The sequence below is a fragment of the Oryctolagus cuniculus genome, chromosome 17 (assembly GCF_051225735.1).
Source record: "Oryctolagus cuniculus isolate XC-2025 breed Fujian yellow rabbit chromosome 17, ASM5122573v1, whole genome shotgun sequence".
NCBI classification, from domain to species: Eukaryota; Metazoa; Chordata; class Mammalia; order Lagomorpha; family Leporidae; genus Oryctolagus; species Oryctolagus cuniculus.
This window is the reverse complement of record NC_142883.1, coordinates 21,113,492-21,132,164: the sequence shown is the minus strand read 5'-3', so window position 1 is coordinate 21,132,164 and position 18,673 is coordinate 21,113,492. Positions and strand designations below refer to the sequence as shown.

Below are 18,673 nucleotides of genomic sequence, written 5' to 3'. Positions count from 1 at the left end.
TGTGGGAGAATGGGCAAGGGTCCTGTCCGTGCGTGACGGCACCAGCTTGAGCTAGAAGCATCTGGGCAACTTGGCCAAGGCAGGTCTCAACATGAGCTCCCTTGGACCAGACTGGAACGTGGAGTGTTGTGATTTTGTTCTTGGACAAAACGCCGAGAGGCCAGAGATGCCAAAAGCATGGCAGGGACATGTTAGTTCTGAGCTGTTCTGGAAGAATCCAGGCTTGGCAGCCGGCATCACATCCTTTTGCCAGCCTGTAAGGATCCATGGGCAGGGAGAGCACACATGCAATGTCGGGGAGGGGCCTTTATCCAGAGGCTGAGACCCTCGCACTGCAGAGAGCTCATGGAGCAACACGCCAGGGCCTGGGGAGGACCCGAGGACTGGGGGCAGGACCCGCCCACCAGGCAGCAGCCAGCAACAGGAAGACAGCACTTGTAGAGCAAGGAGGTTTATTGGCCATTTCATACAGGAACCAGTTACATTTTAGGGGATTTTGAAACATCAGATTAAGACCAAAATCCCAGAAAAGACACTGAAAAAAAGCAAACCAGTAACTGGAGTAGAAGATAATCACATTCCAGAGTGCGGCTTCAGGCACAGACAGGAAGGCACGACTTGGAAGTATCTGCTGCTCTCTGGTTTATTTAAAATGCCTCCTCCAGTGGGTCTGCTCTTTTTGGAAAGAAGACAGAAAAATGGTGCAGCCTGGCCCAGCGCACGCAGCCACAACCTCCTGCGCCGGAATGCGGACCTTCAGAATCGACTCCCGGTGCTGGCCGCAGGGGCTGACGGAGCCCAGCAGGTGCTGGGGGCACAGCTTGGACGCAGGCTGCAGTGGGCAGGCGTAGAGCATGGATTACAAGGGAGTCTGCAGAGGAGAAACAGAGAAAGAGTGAGAACCGGGAAGCGACACATATCTCGGTGATGGGCGGATGAGGGTAAGGCTGGAGGAAAGGACAAGCCTGCGGGACCACAGGGATCCACGTCAGCCGTTTGGCTTCCACACCCTCTGTGCCTTCCACAACCAGGTGCCCTGGGATGGACCGGACAGCCACCAACACAGGAGAGGGGAATGAGCAGGGCGTGGCCAGGTGAGTGCCTTCCAGTGAGATCACGTGAGTGATTGCTAAGGAATCGCCCAACAGTCAGGGGCGCGGCTGGGCCGGCACTGCCCAGGCCCCACGTACTTGCAGTCCTCGCTCTCCAGCAGGCTCCGGTACGTGTTGATCTCCGACTCCAGCCGGGCCTTGACGTCCAGCAGCACCTGGTACTCCTGGTTCTGCCGCTCCAGGTCTGCCCGGATCTCGGAGAGCTGCTCCTCCACGTTGCTGATGAGGATCTGCATCTGGGCCAGCTCGGTGCCGAAGCGGGCCTCGGCCTCGCACAGGGAGTTCTGCAGGCAGTCCTTCTGCAATGGGAAATCATGGGGGTCAGAGACTCAAGAGCCTCAAAATTCAACAAGGAAAATCATTGCCAAACTCACCAGGCATGGGGAAAACCCTAAGATGTCATAGGACATCCCCAGAGATCTAGGGCAATCACCATCAGGGTGACGTCATTCTCACCAGAAACGTCTGACTTGTGGAAAGTGGCCTGCTCTTCCCTACATCCCCAACACCTGACAAAAAGTAGGCACTCGATATCGGTTTGTTGGATGAGGGCCTGAACAGCCATGTTTCCTTCCAAAGGAAGTGGAGGGGAGTTTCCATAGAAACCATTCCTCGGAGTCCAGTTGAACTGGACAGGAAGGAAACTCCAGCAAGAATAGAGAGAACCGGACCCTGAGCTCTGGCTTGGAGTTGAAGGAACTGGTGAGATTCCCAATGCATTTCATCACCTGGCCCAGGCTGGTGGCGTTCACAGGGTGGAGGGGAAGACGACACCTACCAGGTTGTGCTGGGCTTCGCGCTCCACCTCCAGGGCGTTCACCTTGCATCGCAGCTCCAGGATCTCCGACTGGCAGCACTGCAGCTCCTCGGAGCAGGACATGGCCTGCAGGCTGATGCCTTCAGACTGAAACACAGCAGGAGAGCCAAGGTCAGCCCGGTGTCCCCAGCAGAACCCCGGCCCTCCCAGCCCAGTGCCCCAGCAGAGCCCCGGCCTCCCTGCCCTGCAGCCGCGCCCCCACCTGCGCCTGGAACCACTGCTCCACGTCCTTGCGGTTGGTCTCCACCATGGCCTCGTACTGGCACCGCATCTCCTCCAGCACCCTGCTCAGGTCGATGGTGGGCTCAGTGTCCAGCTCAATGCGCAGCTTGTCCCCCAGCTGACACCTCAGGGTGTTCACTTCCTGCAGGGACGGAACAGACAGACACCATGAGCGAGAAAGGGCTTCTGACGGCACGCAGAGCAACAGGAGGGGAGCCCACGCACGCGCCCACGGCAAAGTCTGGCCCAGGGTCCAGTGGGAAGAGTCCTCTGGAGACCCCCCCAGTTCCCAAGGCAACACTGCCACACTCCACACAGGCTGGACTCCCAGACCCACACCACCCCTTGCTCCTGGAGCCCACTGAGCCGGGCTCTGCTCTGAGAGCCGCAGGACAGCTGCCCCGGGGCCTGCCAGCGCCCCCCTCCCCCGCGAGGCAGCCCAGGGCCGCACCTGCTCGTGGTTGCTCTTGAGGCTCAGCTGCTCCTCCTTCAGGGACTCCTGCTGGGCCTCCAGGTCGGCCTTGGCCAAGCTCAGGTCGTCCATGAGTTTGTGCATCCCACACATGTCTGCCTCCACCAGCTGGCGCAGGGAGCGCTCGCTCTCGTGCCTTCCACCATGGGAGACGCGGGTCACAAGGGGGCCAAGGCCAGCCTTTCTCAGCCGCCCCCAGTTCCCACTTCCATCACCACCTTGAACTTGCCTTTGGTACTTGATCGACATTCCCCCTGTTCTACTCTGTAGCTCCAGAGCTCATGATCATGATCATCATTGTGCCTATTGACTAAATGGAAACTGAGGCTCAGAAAGAATCAGTGGGTTGTCCTGGATTCTATGCCTGGCTGAGAGTGACTGCGTAGATTCCACCGAAGTGTTCTGATAAAATGCAGCATTAATTCTACTGAAAGTGGAGCCAGTGTGCCAGGAAAAGAAGACTAGGTGAACCTCTGGACCTCATGTTTGCAGCTTTACCCACTGGATTAGGTTTCCCACTGACTTCCTGCCTTGCTCATTCATAAACCACAAGTCTTGATATCAAGGAACTGCAAAGACAACCCTTCCCGCCCATGGATTTGGCCAAGGGTGAGTGAATCTCTCAGTGAGCTGAGCATGGACCCAACGAAGCCCCACTATCCTCTAGATACGATGGACAGGACCTGGGACTGACCGGTCCCGACTGCTCTGCCTCTTTCAGACTTAAGCGTTCCTTCTCTTCCGCCCTCTTTAAGGACCCTTCCTAGGAATGGGCTAAATCAAGTTTATAGAAGGAAGAGTGGATGTTCCCTCACTGACTCATTCTTCTTCTAGTCAACAAAACCTGGTTTTGAACAACACCTGCTGGGGCCAAGAGCCGTGACAGGTGTTTAGAAACAGAGCAGAAGAGAGGCGTCACCAGGGCCTCGTCCCTCCCCACTTACTTGATTCTGAAGTCATCCGCGGCCAGCTTGGCATTGTCGATCTGTATGACAATCCTGACATTCTCAGCCTTGGTGCACAGGATCTGAGCAAAACCAAAAAGACAGCTCACGTGTGGGTCGTCTCACTCGGGACCCCAGGTCTACTATGGCCTCCAAATTCAATGGCACTCGCATCATAGAATCCCAAACTCAGAGCTCAGTGGCTCTTCCACGTCTCCCTGCATTCTCACACCAGACGCCCCGGGCTCTCACAAGCCTCACCTTCTGCTGGAGCTCCTCGATGGTGCGGAAGTAGGACTGGTAGTCCGGGCACACGCTGGTCTCGTGGCACTTGCTCGTCTCCCGGATGGTGGTCTCCAGCTCCGCGTTCTCGCGCTCCAGCTGCCGCACCTTCTCCAGGTAGTTGGCCAGGCGGTCGTTCAGGAACTGCATGGTCTCCTTCTCGTGCCCGTTCAGGGTCACCTCCCCGTAGGCCCCGCAGATGCCCACGTTGCCGGGAATGTGGCAGGTCCCGGGCAAGGGACAGGCCGTCCGGCAGCTTTGGGGCAGACAGAGGCTGGGTCTGCCCAGCGGGGTGTTCCCCACGCGGACCCGGTTGGAGTGCGCCACGGTGGCCGAGAGGCACATGGGGGCGGTGTCGCCCTCTGGCCCGTACTGGACGCCGACCTCAGAGCAGGCGATGGGGACACATCTTGCTCCAAGGCTCCGGATGCTGCCCGCAGGGTAGGATGAGCCGGTGCAGGAGGTCATGTTGCTGGGCTGAGGCTGTGCGGGAGTTTCCGATCAGCTGGGGAGGCCAGGCCAGGAGTGTGAGAGCCTCCTCCCCTCCAGGCCCTTTTATACCCACCCCAGGTGGGCGTTGGCTCCAGTGCTTGGCGCTCACTGCCCTGATTATCTGCCTGCTGTGTGCATCACCTGGTTACTCAGCTGGGGAGCTGACCACTACAATCCCTCGCCTCATTAAAGACGTGTGGAGGAAGCGCAGGTGCCTCCTGGCTCTTTGATATCGGTGGTCTTTAGGGGACGACAGAGAAGCCTATTTCTGCTGAACACACTCCAGCAGCTAACTCAGGCCCCCGATCGCTCCCCCTGGACTGGGTTGGTGTCTCTTGGATGTGGCGAATCTTCAGTGGTTTGGTAGCAGGAGAGACCGAGAGGCTGTGAGACCCAGTGACTGTCCCCTCAGACTCACCAGCCTTTCTTTGGAAAAGAAGGTGCCATTTCTGCAAGTGAGAAGTCTGCTGATGTTTGAATGCTGCCCGCTCCGTCTCTCCTTTCTTCTGTCTTTTACCTCGTGTGTTCTCCTTAGGAGCAAGGAAGGACAGCACTGGTGCGAAGGAATCAGAATCAGTGATTCAGCTGTTTCCTGTTCTTTAGGAGGAAACATTGGCACCCAAACCTTAGGGGGTCTTACACAGACTCGAATGAGATCAAAAACCAATGAGAGCTAGAGGGGGAGGGACCCAGAGCCTATGGCCTTGACCAAGGAAGCATCCAGAGAGAAGCTACTAACAAATAAGCAAGCAAACCCATGAGCATTGCTTCATCCAGGACAGGGACACTGGCCTGCAACTCAACCCATATTTAAACAAGAGTTCAGGGGCTCACATTTATTGCGTCTGTGGAGAGCTGGCACTCTTCTGCCCTTAGCCCTGTGAGGCAGCTACTCATATCCTCAACATACAGATGAGCAAGGTACATTTTTAAAAGATTTTATTTATTTATTTGAGAGGTAGAGTTATAGACAGTGAGAGGTAGAGACAAAGAGAGAGGTCTTCCTTCCATTGGTTCACTCCCCAGATGGCCGCAACGGCCGGAGCTGTGCTGATCCGAAGAAGGAGCCGGGAGCTTCTTCCAGGTCTCCCACACGGGTGCAGGGGCCCAAGCACTTGAGCCATCTTCTACTGCTTTTCCAGGCCATAGTAGAGAGCTGGATTGGAAGAGGAGTAACCAGGGCTAGAACCAGTGCCATATGGGATGCTGGCACTGTAGGCAGAGGATTAACCTACTGCGCCATGGTGCCAGCTCCCAAAGTACATTTTTTTAAAGATTTATTTATTGGGGCCGGCACTGTGGCACAGGGGGTTAACACTCTGGCCTACAGTGCCGGCATCCCATATGGGCGCCAGTTCTAGTCCCGGCTGCTCTTCTTCCAATCTAGCTCTCTGCTATGGCCTGGGATAGCGGTAGAAGATGGACCAAGTGCTTGGGCCCCTGCACCTGTGTGGGAGACCCAGAAGAAGCTCCTGGCTCCTGGCTTCAGATCGGTGCAGCTCCAGCCATTGCGGTCATCTGGGGAGTGAACCAGAGGATGGAAGACCTCTCTCTGCCTCTACCTCTCTCTGTAACTCTGTCCTTCAAATAAATAAAATAAAATCTTTTTTTAAAAGATTTTATTTTATTTATTTGAAGGTCAGAGTTACACAGAGAGAGAGAGAAGGAGAGGTAGAGAGAGAGGGAGAGCTCCATGCAGGTGCAGGGGCCCAAGCACTTGGGCCATCTTCTACTGCTTTTACAGGCCATAGCAGAGAGCTGGATCTGAAGTGGAGCAGCTGGGACTCGACCGGAATCTACTGGGGATGCCAGCACCAGAAGTGGCGGCTTTATCTACTACGCCACAGCGCCAGCCCCTAGCAAAGTACTTTTTCAATCATTATTTTTATTTGTTTTCATCCACTTGAGAGGCAGAGTGAGAGAGACAGAGAGCGATCTTTCATCCACTTACTCACTCCCTAAAGGCCCATACTAGCCATGGCTGGGCCAGGCTGAAGCCAGGAGCCCAGAACTCAAGCCAGGTCTCCCACCTGGGAGCACTGTCCCCAGGAGTCTGAGCTCCATGGCTTCAGCTGTCATCTCTGTCTTCCGGGCACGTCAGCAGGAAGCTGGATCCGAAGCTGGAGCAGCCAACACTCCAACCGTTGCTCCAATGTGGGACGTGTACTTCCCAGGAAGCAGCCTAACCTGCCATGCCCCAGTGCCTGCCCCGAGGTCCACTTCCTGAGTGTCAAAGCTATCAAGTGGGCCGGCGCCGCGGCTCACTTGGCTAATCCTCCGACTGTGATGCTGGCACCCTGGGTTCTAGTCCCGGTTGGGGCACCAGATTCTGTCCCAGTTGCCCCTCTTCCAGTCCAGCTCTCTGCTGTGGCCCGGGAAGGCAGTGGAGGATGGCCCAAGTGCCTGGGCCCTGCACCTGCGTGGGAGACCAGGAGGAAGCACCTGGCTCCTGGCTTCGGATCGGCGCAGCGCACCATCCGTAGCGGCCATTTAGGGGTTGAACCAATGGGAAAAAAGGAAGACCTTTCTCTCTCACTGCCTAACTCTGCCTGTTAAAAAAAAAAAAAAAAAAAAAAAAAGCTATCCAGTGGCAAAGGCTTGATTCAGTGTCACACATGGTCCTCTGTGAACACAACTGTGTCCTTGCTGGCCCTGAAGGGAGAGGCAAAGACTTGGTGACTGGACAAGAAACAGCAGTGAAAAGAAATAAAATTGTCAAGGGTCCTTGAGTTCTGGCATAGAAAGAAGTTTGGGTACTGAGACCAAGAGGACTATAAAACGCACAGTGAAAAGCGCACGCGAGGACGAGAATGTGCAACATAGCTGAGTCCCTAGCGATTCCCATAGAGTTGGGGAAACGAGGATCCCTGTGTCTGTGAGCCCGGGAGTTGTCCTTACAAAGTAGTGGGGGGGCAGAGGGACTTGGAGACTGAGCCAGACCCAGTGGGACACATGGGAGGCAGCAGATGTGAATGCTGGTGCAACCCAGGCTCTTAGAATTATCTAAAGAAGAGATACCAGGTCTGGAATTCTTCCCAAAGGAACCCCACTCGGAGTCAGCTGCGGCTTTGCCAGTGGCCCGGGGTCAGGGGTGAACACTCCTCCACCCTCCACCGGGCCAGTCCTCTGCTGTCGGGGACAGTCTGCCTGTGCTCCATCTTCAAAGCTTCCTTTGCTTCCCCCTCCACCTCACCACCCAGCGTGACAGCAATCCAGAGAACTGAACCATTCAAATGGTTTCCTTTGATTTGCTAATTAGGATCCATCCCTTGACCCCGGCTCCCGGTAGGACGGGTCCCCTTGGCTGAAATCACAGCTATTCCCTCTCCGCACACGGGACGCTAGTTCCTTTTTAAGCATCCCAGCTGAAGCTTTGCATCCCAGGCTGACGCCCCTCCCCGCCCCAAGCTTGATCTGTGGCCCTGGGGCGAGGGCTGGGCCAGGGCTGTTCTGGGTCCATTTTGCATAAAGACGCGTGGATGCTGCTTCCTCCAAGACGTGGTGGACGCTGCCTCCTCCTCTATAAAGCAGGGGCTTCTGCCAACTGCCCTTTGTCTCAAAGGAACTGGCACTAAGTGCAAGGTGTGGGATGTGGCTTCACGACGCACTGGGTCGTGTCCAAGGAGGAGCCCATCCTTGTCACCCCAGGCTGCCACCTCGTGCTCCCTCCTTAGAAACAATTCCTAGAGCAGGAGTTTGGCACAGGGTTAAGACAACACGTGAAACGCCCATATCGCACCCTTGACGGCCTGCATTCATGGCGCAGCTCCGTCCTCCACCCCCCACCCCCAACTCCAGCTTCCTGGGAAGGCAGCGGGCGGTGGCTCAAGCAGCTTGGTCCCTGCCACCCATGTGGGAGACCCAGACTGAGCTCCCAGCTTCGGGCTTCAGCCAGAACCCAACCCTAGCTTTTGTGAATGTTTGGGGAAAGAACCAGTAGAGGCGAGATTGTGTGTGTGTGTGAGAGAGAGAGAGAGAGAGAGAGAGAGAGGCGGGCTCAGTCCCTGGGTATTAGAATCTACTGACAGTGAGAGAGAGCAGAGGTGCTGGAGCAGACCAAAGGGTCCGCGTCGCACCCACAGCCGCCGTCCTGACCTGTAGGGGGACGTTCTGAAGACAGCCAAGGAAGCAGGTGCAGCCCGCCGCAGCTTCCACAGTGGGGATCACACCCAGGGAAAGCGTGAGACCCCCACAAGTGCTCCTCCCCGGCACCACTGTGCCCGCCGGCCTCTCGGACCCTCTGGGCCAGTTGACCGCCAGGCAAGGAAGGGCGCCCTGAAGCGACTTGGTGGTTTCCATGGTCAGCTCCAACTGACTTCTGAAGAAGGAACAGTCGCCATTTTCTTTTCTAGCAGTAGGATTAGAACATCCATTTCCTTGGGGAAACTCGGTTTGATTTTCAATCATTTCTCAAGCTCTATTCCGCTTTAGTCTCATCCTGGGTCCCCAGGGAATCAGAGACTGAACGATGAAAGACTTCTCCTCACTGCCCCTCCTCCTGTGCCCTGCTCCTACGGTTTCTGCTTCTTCATTCTGGAACAGAACATTCTCCCTTCTGACCTCGTACCAGGGCCCATCACAAGGCTCTTTTTTTTTTAATTTATTTAATTTTACTTATTTGAAAGACAGAGTTACAGAGAGAGGTAGAGACAGAGAGAGAGGTCTTCCATCCTCTGGTTCACTCCCCAGATGACCGCAATGGCTGGAGCTACGCCAATCCAAAGCCAAGAGCCAGGAGCTTCTTCCAGGTCTCCCACACGAGTGCAGGGGCCCAAGCACTTGGTCCATCTTCTACTGCTTTCCCAGGCCATAGCAGAGAGCTGGATTGGAAGAGGAGGAGCCAGGACTGGAACCGGCACGCATATGGAATGCCGGCACTGCAGGTCAGGGCGTTAACCTGCTGTGCCACAGCGCCAGCCCCAATGGCTCTTACAGCAGTGTAGAGCAGCAATGACCAAGAACGTGGGTCCCGATTCTGGCTCTATCGTATCTGATCTGTGTTTAAAGAGGCCGTTCGACAAGCACACAGGCAAGCAGACGGGCTCAGTGTGCTGTGAGTTTGGACTCCTGCGGGCTCCATCTGTACTTGCAGGGGTCCCTGACTTGTGCACCGAGCAGGCTGGGTTGCAGACATCATGCTTCCTGCCCCAGCATCCGGGAGCCCCCTGGTCTTCTACACCTTCTTCTGTGAGCAGTGACTCTGGCAGAGGAGCCCCCTGGGCGCCAGACCAGGAACCACTCCTCCGCCCCCTGCCCCCACTGGCCCAGGGCTTTCCCCTCGACGCTCTTGGTCTATTCCTCTGGCACTGTCCCAGGATCGTTTCCTGTGCATGTTGAGCCAATACGAGGGGGGTTGAGAACGTGGAAATACGGGACTTAAAAACAAAAATCAGCCTGGACCATCTGTGTGTGTGCAAGCCACTCTATGATACCCACATAATGACAAAATCACCTAACAATGCATTGCTCAGAACAGACCCCAGGTGTCACTGTGGAGACAAACCATCACCATCATGGTCACCATAAAAATGGCTGGGGGAGGGGCATATAGAAGACCTGTCTTCTCCCAACAAAGAGTTCGTAACTCGAAAGAAGATGACCCTCTGAAAGCAACTGTGCCAGAAGAGTGGTAAGCAAACAAGAAAGTTGGAAGACGGGGAAAATTGAGAACATGGACTTCAGCGTAAGCCCCATCAGCTCAAGACAACCTGTAGGCACCGACAGCACCCGCGAGGCCCAGCCCGGGAGAACGGAGGGGCCCGGCAGTCCCTCAGGTCAGTGCAGTCCATTCTCATTGCTGGCTGCAGACAAATCGAAAAGCTGTTTTAAGGTTAGGAAGCAAAAGGCATTCAGAAGGAGTCAAAGCAGGACTCTTGGGTGGGGTTGGGGGCTGATGACTCCCCATGGAAATTCTCAGCTGGTTGCCTTTGCTGGAGGAGAGCATGAGCCGCGATCGCGATCCTTGGTCCTGGTGGAGAAGGACTCTCTGAGCGTGAGCCCCGCTCACGCTCGGGCTTAACCTGCTCCAGACACCCTCAAAACACGCAGACACCATCACCCGTTGGCGCATCAGGGAGTCTCCAAGCAAAACACCTGGAGCATCTTAATCCACTGCCCCTGGCTCTGTCGACCTTGGCATGTGGCCGGTCTGCCTCCGTGGCCACCTCCACAGTCGCAGGGCCACCGTGCCCCACCCCCAGCAGCCGCCGCCTTGGCTGTGCTGTGGCTGCCGGATCGTGCTGGCAGAGCCACGTTTCAGCTCCTTTTGTAATTCTCAGAGAAAATGCCCAGGATCTTGACCCCACTTGTTGAAAGTCTCCTCGTCCTGCAGCTGATGCGGCTGGAACAATTTGGGCATCCTAGAAGCACACAGTTCGCTCCTGGTCAGAACCAGTAAGAGGTGCCTACGGCGTCAGCCGCTGTTTCCGTTGTAAACCATCAGCATTCCTTGGTCAGAGCACACACGAGCATGGATTTTTCTTCCCACAGTGACGTGGATGGTCAGCTGCTACCGGCTACATCCTTCTTTTTCTTTTCTTATTTATTTATTTTGAAAGTTTGAGTTAGAGAGAGAGGGCGACGCAGAGAGAAAGAGATCCTCCATCCACTAGTTCACTCTCTAGTTGGCCGCAACAGCCAGTGCTGGGCCAGGAGATAGGAGCTTCGTCCAAGTCTCCCATGTTGGGGGGTGGGGGGCACTTGGGCTGTCCTCTGCTGCTTTTTCCAGGCGATCATCAGGGAGCCGGATGGGAAGTGGAGCAGCAGGGGGGGCCAGTGTTTGGGTGTATGAGTGAGGCTGCCGCCTGCCCCTGCCACCAGCAAGAGTTAGAGAGCCATGAGCCGGGGATTAACAAGCTGGAGCTTCTTGAACTGTCCTGCAAGATGTGACCGAGTGTATCAGTGACTAAGCCACACCATGACTCTGGGGCTCACGTTGCAGGGGCTCCCCTAAAAGGGCAGCTTGGGGGTGGGCGTTTGGCCTAGCGGTTCAGTTGCGGATTGGGATACCTCCATCCTGTACAGAGCGCCTGGGTTCAAGTCCACTCCCAATGCCAGCTTCCTGCTAGTGCACACCCTGGGAGGCAGCAGCAGGTGGGGACTCAAGCAGTTGGCTCCTTGGGAGGCCTGGCCTGGGTTCCCAGCCCCCAGCTTCAACCTGGGAGGGGCTGCAGGCATTTTGGGAGTGAACCAGCAGGTGGGAAATGGGAATTTCTCTCTCTCCACACTCCCCCCACCCCCATAGATAAATAATTTTTTAAAGAGACAGCCCAGGCTGGCGCCACGGCTCACTTGGCTAATCCTCTGCCTGCGGTGCTGGCACCCTGGGTTCTAGTCCCGGTTGGGGCACCGGATTCTGTCCCGGTTGCTCCTCTTCCAGTCCAGCTCTCTGCTGTGGCCAGGGAAGGCAGTGGAGGATGGCCCAGGTCCTTGGGCCCTGCATCCGCATGGGAGACCAGGAGGAAGCACCTGGCTCCTGGCTTCGGATCTGCGCAGCACGCCGGCCATAGTGACCATTAGGGGAGTGAACCAACGGAAGGAAGACCTTTCTCTCTGTCTCTCTCTCTCTCACTGCCTAGCTCTGCCTGTCAAAAAGAGGGGAGAGAGAGAGAGAGAGAGAGAGAGAAAGAGAGCGAGAGAGAGCCCAGATTCACTGAAAGGAACCAGAGATAAAATTACCTGGGTGATACGATACAATGAGAGCTGATGTACCGGCTCACACACTTGCTAAATGTATATATATCCTCAGTCACGTTATTTAACCTCTGTGGGTTTCACTCTCTCGCCTTTTTAAAGTGGTCATGATGCCTGCCCGGTAAGAGCTAGGAAGAAGTGTCCTGTTCTCAGAGACAAGAGACCACATCTACCACCAGGCAGGAGGAAGCCACTGCTACACAAAACTGCATTTCACGTGTGTTTTGACGATCAAAGGCAGAGAAGGCGAAAGCAGGCCTGGTGCTGTGGTTCACCACAAGGAAAGGCGTTCAGCAGGCACAGAGGCAGGAAACAGAGCTGGACCACAGCACAAGGCTGAGCATCGTGAGGGCAGCATCCCCAAGTGGGCACCGGGACAGCAGGCCCCTTGTTCATTTGCTCCTCTTCTCGGACAAAGTCAACTCAGCTCAGATCTCTGCAGGGATGGGGCGATGGGACAGCTTCCAGAAAGACCCACGTTCTTCACCCCCAACCACCCCAGCCAGTCGATCTCAAATGCTGAGGTGCAGTCACAGAGGCTCTTCTGGAAGGATTCCCTTCACCACTAGCCCATGCCCAGTACCGGGAGCTGAAGTGGTTCCTTTCCCAGGAAGACAAGGATGGCTTGAGCCCTGCCGCCCTTGCTCTGTCTGACCCCAGGGGCCAGTGTCACTTCTCCTTTGCTCCTCTTGCTTTTTCTTTGATGCAGTCACAGTTGGGACCGGCAGTGAGGCTGAGATGGGCTCCTTTGCAGGGAGCCCAGTCAGAGGTGATGGCTGCGAGTGGGATGACCTGCATCCTCCCTGAGCCCTCAGCCCGAAGGCCTGCAGGACTGTGCCGGGGACAAAAGAAAAGGAGCCCCCCCCATGGCACTGAGACCCCTCTCCTTGGCTGGACTCAACATAAGGGGGCTGCGGAGAAGGCAGTAGTTTTCTCGCTCTTAGGATTGATGCCAGGACTAGGATACAACCTGCTGTGGAAGCAAGTCACCGAGTGCTGAGTCAATCTTGTTTTTCATTGGGTTGAGTTTGCTAGAGGAGATTAATGTAAGTGCCCAGAGGAAGATGGCTGGGGGTCACCGGAGAACTTTGAACCCGGCCAGTGAGGCTCAGCACCGCCCTCCTAAGCACTATTCCACATTGCCTCTGGGTGAGGGAGGTGGGGCATTTCCACTGCCATTGCCTCCCTCGGGATCCGTGTGGGATCTGGACACAGCAGGAAAGACACACCATCTCCACCTTATACTGGGCAAAACTGCTGAGGCCTACACGTGTGAAGGGATGGAGCAAGAGCCCCGCGGCACGCCGGAGAGAAAGGACCAGAAGCTTTCATTCTTTCAACAAGCATTTATTGAGATTCTACTGTGTACCAAGCAGTGGGCTAGACTCTGGGGATGCAGCAGCAAACATTTTCATGGGGGAAACAGTGGGTCAATGCGTGGCCTTCAGCTAAGAAGCAGGACAGGGAGTGTGGGGGTCAAGCAGGAGCTCTCGGAGGCGGCGGCGCTGCAGCTGAGACCCGGACAACAGGAAGGAGTGGGGAGAGCATTCCAGAGAGGGGGAAGAACAGGCCTCCGGGGGTCCAAGAGACAGGAAGTCCACTGTGGCTGGAGGGTGGTGAGCAGCGGGCAGCATGGAGCAGGTACGAGCAGGTGTAAAGATGGTGAAAATACCCTAGTGGTTTGTTTTCCTTCAAACTGTCATGCCCAGCCAGTCTCTCAACCCGTGGGCTCAGTAGTTCAGGAACTACTGCTGGGGGTGGGCGGAGGGCAGAGTGGGATGTGGTCCTTGTTCAAATTTGGCTGTAAAATTGGATGCAGGGAGGGGTCATAGCCAGACAACAGTCTGAGAGTCAGCAGTCACAGAGAAAGAAAAGAGATCGCCTTGCACCTTAGATTCTCTCTGCACAGTCAGAGTCCGTGCCGCCCTAGAGGAGAACAGCCTGGTGTGTTCTTTCCAAAGAGAGCAGCCCTGTGCGTGGAGAGCACTCAGGATGTGCTAGGACGGAAGTTCCCACTTGGCCAACTTCAAGGATAAAGGAGGGAGGAGAGGAGAGGTCAGAGTCAGGTTCTATTTCCCCCTCCCAGGGGCTCTAATCGGGGCCTGGAGATGTCGGGAACAAGCCAATGAGTGTGGACAAATCCAGGCAGTGATGTCCACTCCTCACTTCCTGCGTCACAAGCTATAAAAATCTCAAGTTAAAACAGATGTCCTTGAAATGCAAATACGCCTTCAAGTCATGCCTGTCTCCAGCCTGGCACATCTCTGCAAGCTGATTGCCAGGCTCAGTCTCCCAGGATGGGCAGCCCGAGCCATGCATGTGACGGCAGCCCAGCTGCCCAGGGCACGGAGCTCAAAGCAAGAGCTGAGAAGCAAGGATCTACAGGAAGACGCCACATTTCCTGGTGTCCCGCAGGACAAGACGATGTGCACAGAAACTCAGCGATAGGCAGAAGCCAGATTTCCTAAACATATCACAAGCGGTTTTTCCTTTGGGCAACCCCTAGCCTGAACCAAGCCCTGCTGCTCTCTATGTCTTCAAAATCTGCTCCCAGTGCTCACTCCACAGACTGAACCGGGCCCACAGGCACTGCGGGGGACACAGCTCGGACGAGGGGTGGACGCCGGAGCCACATAGGTGGGCGGGGTGGAGCACGGATTACAGGGGAGTCTGTAGAGAGAAAATAAGGGGAACACAGTTAGGGCAGGGCATGAAAGGAAGCCTCAGTGACACCCAACACAACAGGACACAGACCCAGCAGCAGAAGCCCCTGGCCACCCACCCCTCCTGTGTACCCCGGGATTGCAGCAGGTGGGCTCTTCAATGCCTTCCAGAATTCAAGTTTCCCAGATGGGAGTCAAGTTCCAGCCCTTAGGATAGAAATGACTGGAAAAGCAAGCCCAAAACCTGCTGGGTCTGTGGGCACACCTCCTGTTCCAGGAGCCCCGGGCAGCCCTGGTGAGTGACAGCTTCCTGTACGCACCGTCATTCCCTCCACACTCTGCCAACCAAGCCGGATGCGCAGTGCAGGATGGGCCAGGACCCATGGAGAGGAGCTTCGGAGGGCCTGGCCTAGAGACGGCCCTGCTGCCACCCTGAGAACCCCGTCCAAACAGGTCAGTACTGCCCAGGCGCCACGTACTTGCAGTCCTCGCTCTCCAGCAGGCTCCGGTACGTGTTGATCTCCGACTCCAGCCGGGCCTTGACGTCCAGCAGCACCTGGTACTCCTGGTTCTGCCGCTCCAGGTCCGCCCGGATCTCGGAGAGCTGCTCCTCCACGTTGCTGATGAGGATCTGCATCTGGGCCAGCTCGGTGCCGAAGCGGGCCTCGGCCTCGCACAGGGAGTTCTGCAGGCAGTCCTTCTGCAATGGGAAATCATGGGGGTCAGAGACTCCCGGCCTCCGGGGACACTGCCTCACCTGCCGCATCTCAGGGGTGCTGGCAGTGGCTGGAGATCCTGCAACACACTCTCCGACTCAGAACAGGACAGACCCACACACCCTCCTCAAGCTCTCCAGACCTGCCCCAAACTCCCACCACTGCCAAGGCGCAGGAGGCTGCAGATCCTCCGTCCCTGCCTCTCCAAGACCTCAAAAATGTCAGAACTCAGTACAGGTCTGAGCCATGAATGCCTATCCTGACATTTAAAAACAAATAAGAAGAAAGACTGACTTTTTAAAGATTTGTTTCTTGGTTTGCCCTGACAGAGACAATAAATACAAAATAATAATAATAATAAATTGACCATCCATGGATATGCAGGTCCCCAAAATAAAGTTCCACCCGGCCACGGCTGGTGGCGTTCACAGGGTGGGGAGGGGAAGACGACACCTACCAGGTTGTGCTGGGCTTCGCGCTCCACCTCCAGGGCGTTCACCTTGCATCGCAGCTCCAGGATCTCCGACTGGCAGCACTGCAGCTCCTCGGAGCAGGACATGGCCTGCAGGCTGATGCCTTCAGACTGAAACACAGCAGGACAGCCGAGGTCAGCCCGGTGTCCCCAGCAGAGCCCCGGCCCTCCCAGCCCAGTGCCCCAGCAGAGCCCCGGCCCTCCCAGCCCAGTGCCCCAGCAGAACCCCAGCCTCCCAGCCCTGCAGCCGCGCCCCCACCTGCGCCTGGAACCACTGCTCCACGTCCTTGCGGTTGGTCTCCACCATGGCCTCGTACTGGCACCGCATCTCCTCCAGCACCCTGCTCAGGTCGATGGTGGGCTCAGTGTCCAGCTCAATGCGCAGCTTGTCCCCAAGCTGACACCTCAGGGTGTTCACTTCCTGCAGGGACGGAACAGACAGACACCATGAGCGAGAAAGGGCTTCTGACGGCACGCAGAGCAACAGGAGGGGAGCCCCACGCACGTGCCCACGGCAAAGTCTTGCCCAGGGTCCAGTGGGAAGAGTCCTCTGGAGACACCGCCCCCCCAGTTCCCAAGGCAACACTGCCACACTCCACACAGGCCGGACTCCCAGACCCACACCACCCCTTGCTCCTGGAGCCCACTGAGCCGGGCTCTGCTCTGAGAGCCGCAGGACAGCTGCCCCGGGGCCTGCCAGCGCCCCCTCCCCCCCCCGCGAGGCAGCCCAGGGCCGCACCTGCTCGTGGTTGCTCTTGAGGCTCAGCTGCTCCTCCTTCAGGGACTCCTGCTGGGCCTCCAGGTCGGCCTTGGCCAAGCTCAGGTCGTCCATGAGCTTGTGCATCCCACACATGTCCGCCTCCACCAGCTGGCGCAGGGAGCGCTCGCTCTCGTGCCTTCCACCATGGGAGACGCGGGTCACAAGGGGGCCAAGGCCAGCCTTTCTCAGCTGCCCCCGGAGGAGCCGCCTCCTCTGAGGCCCTTGGCCTTGGAGGTGAATTAGACACAGCCCCTCTGCTCAAGAGCTCGTGTTCTGCTGAAGCTTCCACAAGAGGACATCGCACAATACACTTCTTTGCCCTTGCATTTGAGGCTCCTGAGATCAGAAACATTAGCTGCCTTGCCTAAGGTCTTGTGTCTCACAGCCCAGCTAAGTGCTCAGCCCGTGGCATAGGCAGCTGCCGGCTAGGATGAGCGGGGAGCCATGGCCAGCTGCCTGGGAGTTGACTGGCCGCTCCTTTATTTTGCCTTTGGCTGTTTTCCCATCCTTTTGCTTAGTGGAAACCTCTGGGGCCTTAGGATTCCGTAGGTGAACCTGGACAGGCCTGGCCTGTGAGTGGATTCCCTGACGCGCACGTAAAGTGCAGTGGCTGCCTTTGCCCACTTTACCCCGAGAGTCTCCTTACTTTGCTGCTGGTTGATGAACTTAGGCTGCCGTATCTTCCACTTGGGAGAAATAAATGAAGGGCAACTAATACACAGGCATGATTTTTCTTTGCTACCTTCCGTTAGTGTTGACTGTAATGGAAATGCTAATTTTTGGAACTTAGGAAGTAAGAAAAAGGACGGCAAATCCTTTCATTCGACATATATCTTGGCATTGGGATGGAGGATGAAGGAAGGCGTCACCAGGGCCTCGACCCTCCCCACTTACTTGATTCTGAAGTCATCCGCGGCCAGCTTGGCGTTGTCGATCTGTATGACAATCCTGGCATTCTCAGCCTTGGTGCACAGGATCTGAGCAAAACCAAAAAGACAGCTCACGTGTGGGTCATCTCACTCGGGACCCCAGGTCCACCATGGCCTCCACACTCAACGGCACTCGCGTCATAGAATCCCAAACTCAGGGCTCCGGGGCTCTTCCACGTCTCCCCGCATTCTCACACCAGACGCCCCGGGCTCTCGCAAGCCTCACCTTCTGCTGGAGCTCCTCGATGGTGCGGAAGTAGGACTGGTAGTCCGGGCACACGCTGGTCTCGTGGCACTTGCTCGTCTCCCGGATGGTGGTCTCCAGCTCCGCATTCTCGCGCTCCAGCTGCCGCACCTTCTCCAGGTAGTTGGCCAGGCGGTCGTTCAGGAACTGCATGGTCTCCTTCTCGTGCCCGTTCAGGGTCACCTCCCCGTAGGCCCCGCAGATGCCCACGTTGCCGGGAATGTGGCAGGTCCCGGGCAAGGGACAGGCCGTCCGGCAGCTTTGGGGCAGACAGAGGCTGGGTCTGCCCAGCGGGGTGTTCCCCACGCGGACCCGGTTGGAGTGCGCCACGGTGGCCGAGAGGCACATGGGGGCGGTGTCGCCCTCTGGTCCGTACTGGACGCCGACCTCAGAGCAGGCAATGGGGACACATCTTGCTCCAAGGCTCCGGATGCTGCCCGCAGGGTAGGATGAGCCAGTGCAGGAGGTCATGTTGCTGGGCTGAGGCTGTGCGGGAGTTTCTGATCAGCTGGGGAGGCCAGGCCAGGAGTGTGAGAGCCTCCTCCCCTCCAGGCCCTTTTATACCCACCCCAGGTGGGCGTTGGCTCCAGTGCTTGGCGCTCACTGCCCTGATTATCTGCCTGCTGTGTGCATCACCTGGTTACTCAGCTGGGGAGCTGACCACTACAATCCCTCGCCTCATTAAAGGCGTGTGGAGGAAGCGCAGGTGCCTCTTGGCTCTTTGATATTGAGCTGGCTGTTGGGGGGAGTTCAAAAGTTTTTTATTATTATTATTTTCGAAGAAGCAAAGTCCTTGCAGCCATTGACTGCTTGTGCCTTGAGTGGGTGTTGACCTGGTGATTGGCAAACCCATACG

General features: G+C 56.7%; 2 protein-coding genes across 3 annotated transcripts; both read right to left on the bottom strand.

The window, feature by feature from the left end:
* Positions 1 to 438: 438 nt before the first annotated feature.
* LOC100343422 (keratin, type I cuticular Ha7) lies at positions 439 to 4,412 on the bottom strand. Its single transcript, XM_002719377.6, has 7 exons — positions 3,829 to 4,412; positions 3,568 to 3,650; positions 2,603 to 2,759; positions 2,132 to 2,293; positions 1,891 to 2,016; positions 1,191 to 1,411; positions 439 to 871 (listed from the first exon to the last, which is right to left on the bottom strand). The coding sequence occupies exons 1-7, from the start codon at positions 4,315 to 4,317 to the stop codon at positions 757 to 759; spliced, it is 1,353 nt and encodes a 450-aa protein (XP_002719423.1). The 5' UTR covers positions 4,318 to 4,412; the 3' UTR covers positions 439 to 756.
* Positions 4,413 to 13,377: 8,965 nt separating this feature from the next.
* KRT38 (keratin 38) lies at positions 13,378 to 18,351 on the bottom strand. 2 transcript variants are annotated; one of them, XM_002719378.6, is made up of 7 exons: positions 17,800 to 18,351; positions 17,539 to 17,621; positions 16,624 to 16,780; positions 16,144 to 16,305; positions 15,870 to 15,995; positions 15,176 to 15,396; positions 13,378 to 14,703 (listed from the first exon to the last, which is right to left on the bottom strand). In XM_002719378.6, the coding sequence occupies exons 1-7, from the start codon at positions 18,286 to 18,288 to the stop codon at positions 14,571 to 14,573; spliced, it is 1,371 nt and encodes a 456-aa protein (XP_002719424.1). In that variant the 5' UTR covers positions 18,289 to 18,351; the 3' UTR covers positions 13,378 to 14,570. The 2 variants fall into 2 exon arrangements, with proteins under 2 accessions (XP_002719424.1, XP_089173953.1); XM_089317827.1 differs by having other exon boundaries at positions 15,870 to 15,928; positions 16,167 to 16,305.
* Between the last annotated feature and the right edge of the window lie 322 nt (positions 18,352 to 18,673).

Coding starts and splice junctions, on each gene's coding strand:
- LOC100343422 (XM_002719377.6), bottom strand. CDS start 4,317: ATGACCTCCTGCACCGGCTCATCCTACCCTGCGGGCAGCATCCGGAGC. Junction 3,651..3,828: donor TCGAGGAGCTCCAGCAGAAG/GTGAGGCTTGTG, acceptor GGTTTTGCTCAG/ATCCTGTGCACCAAGGCTGA. Junction 872..1,190: donor CTGGAGAGCGAGGACTGCAA/GTACGTGGGGCC, acceptor TCTCCTCTGCAG/ACTCCCTTGTAATCCATGCT.
- KRT38 (XM_002719378.6), bottom strand. CDS start 18,288: ATGACCTCCTGCACTGGCTCATCCTACCCTGCGGGCAGCATCCGGAGC. Junction 17,622..17,799: donor TCGAGGAGCTCCAGCAGAAG/GTGAGGCTTGCG, acceptor GGTTTTGCTCAG/ATCCTGTGCACCAAGGCTGA. Junction 16,306..16,623: donor TCAAGAGCAACCACGAGCAG/GTGCGGCCCTGG, acceptor CCGTCCCTGCAG/GAAGTGAACACCCTGAGGTG.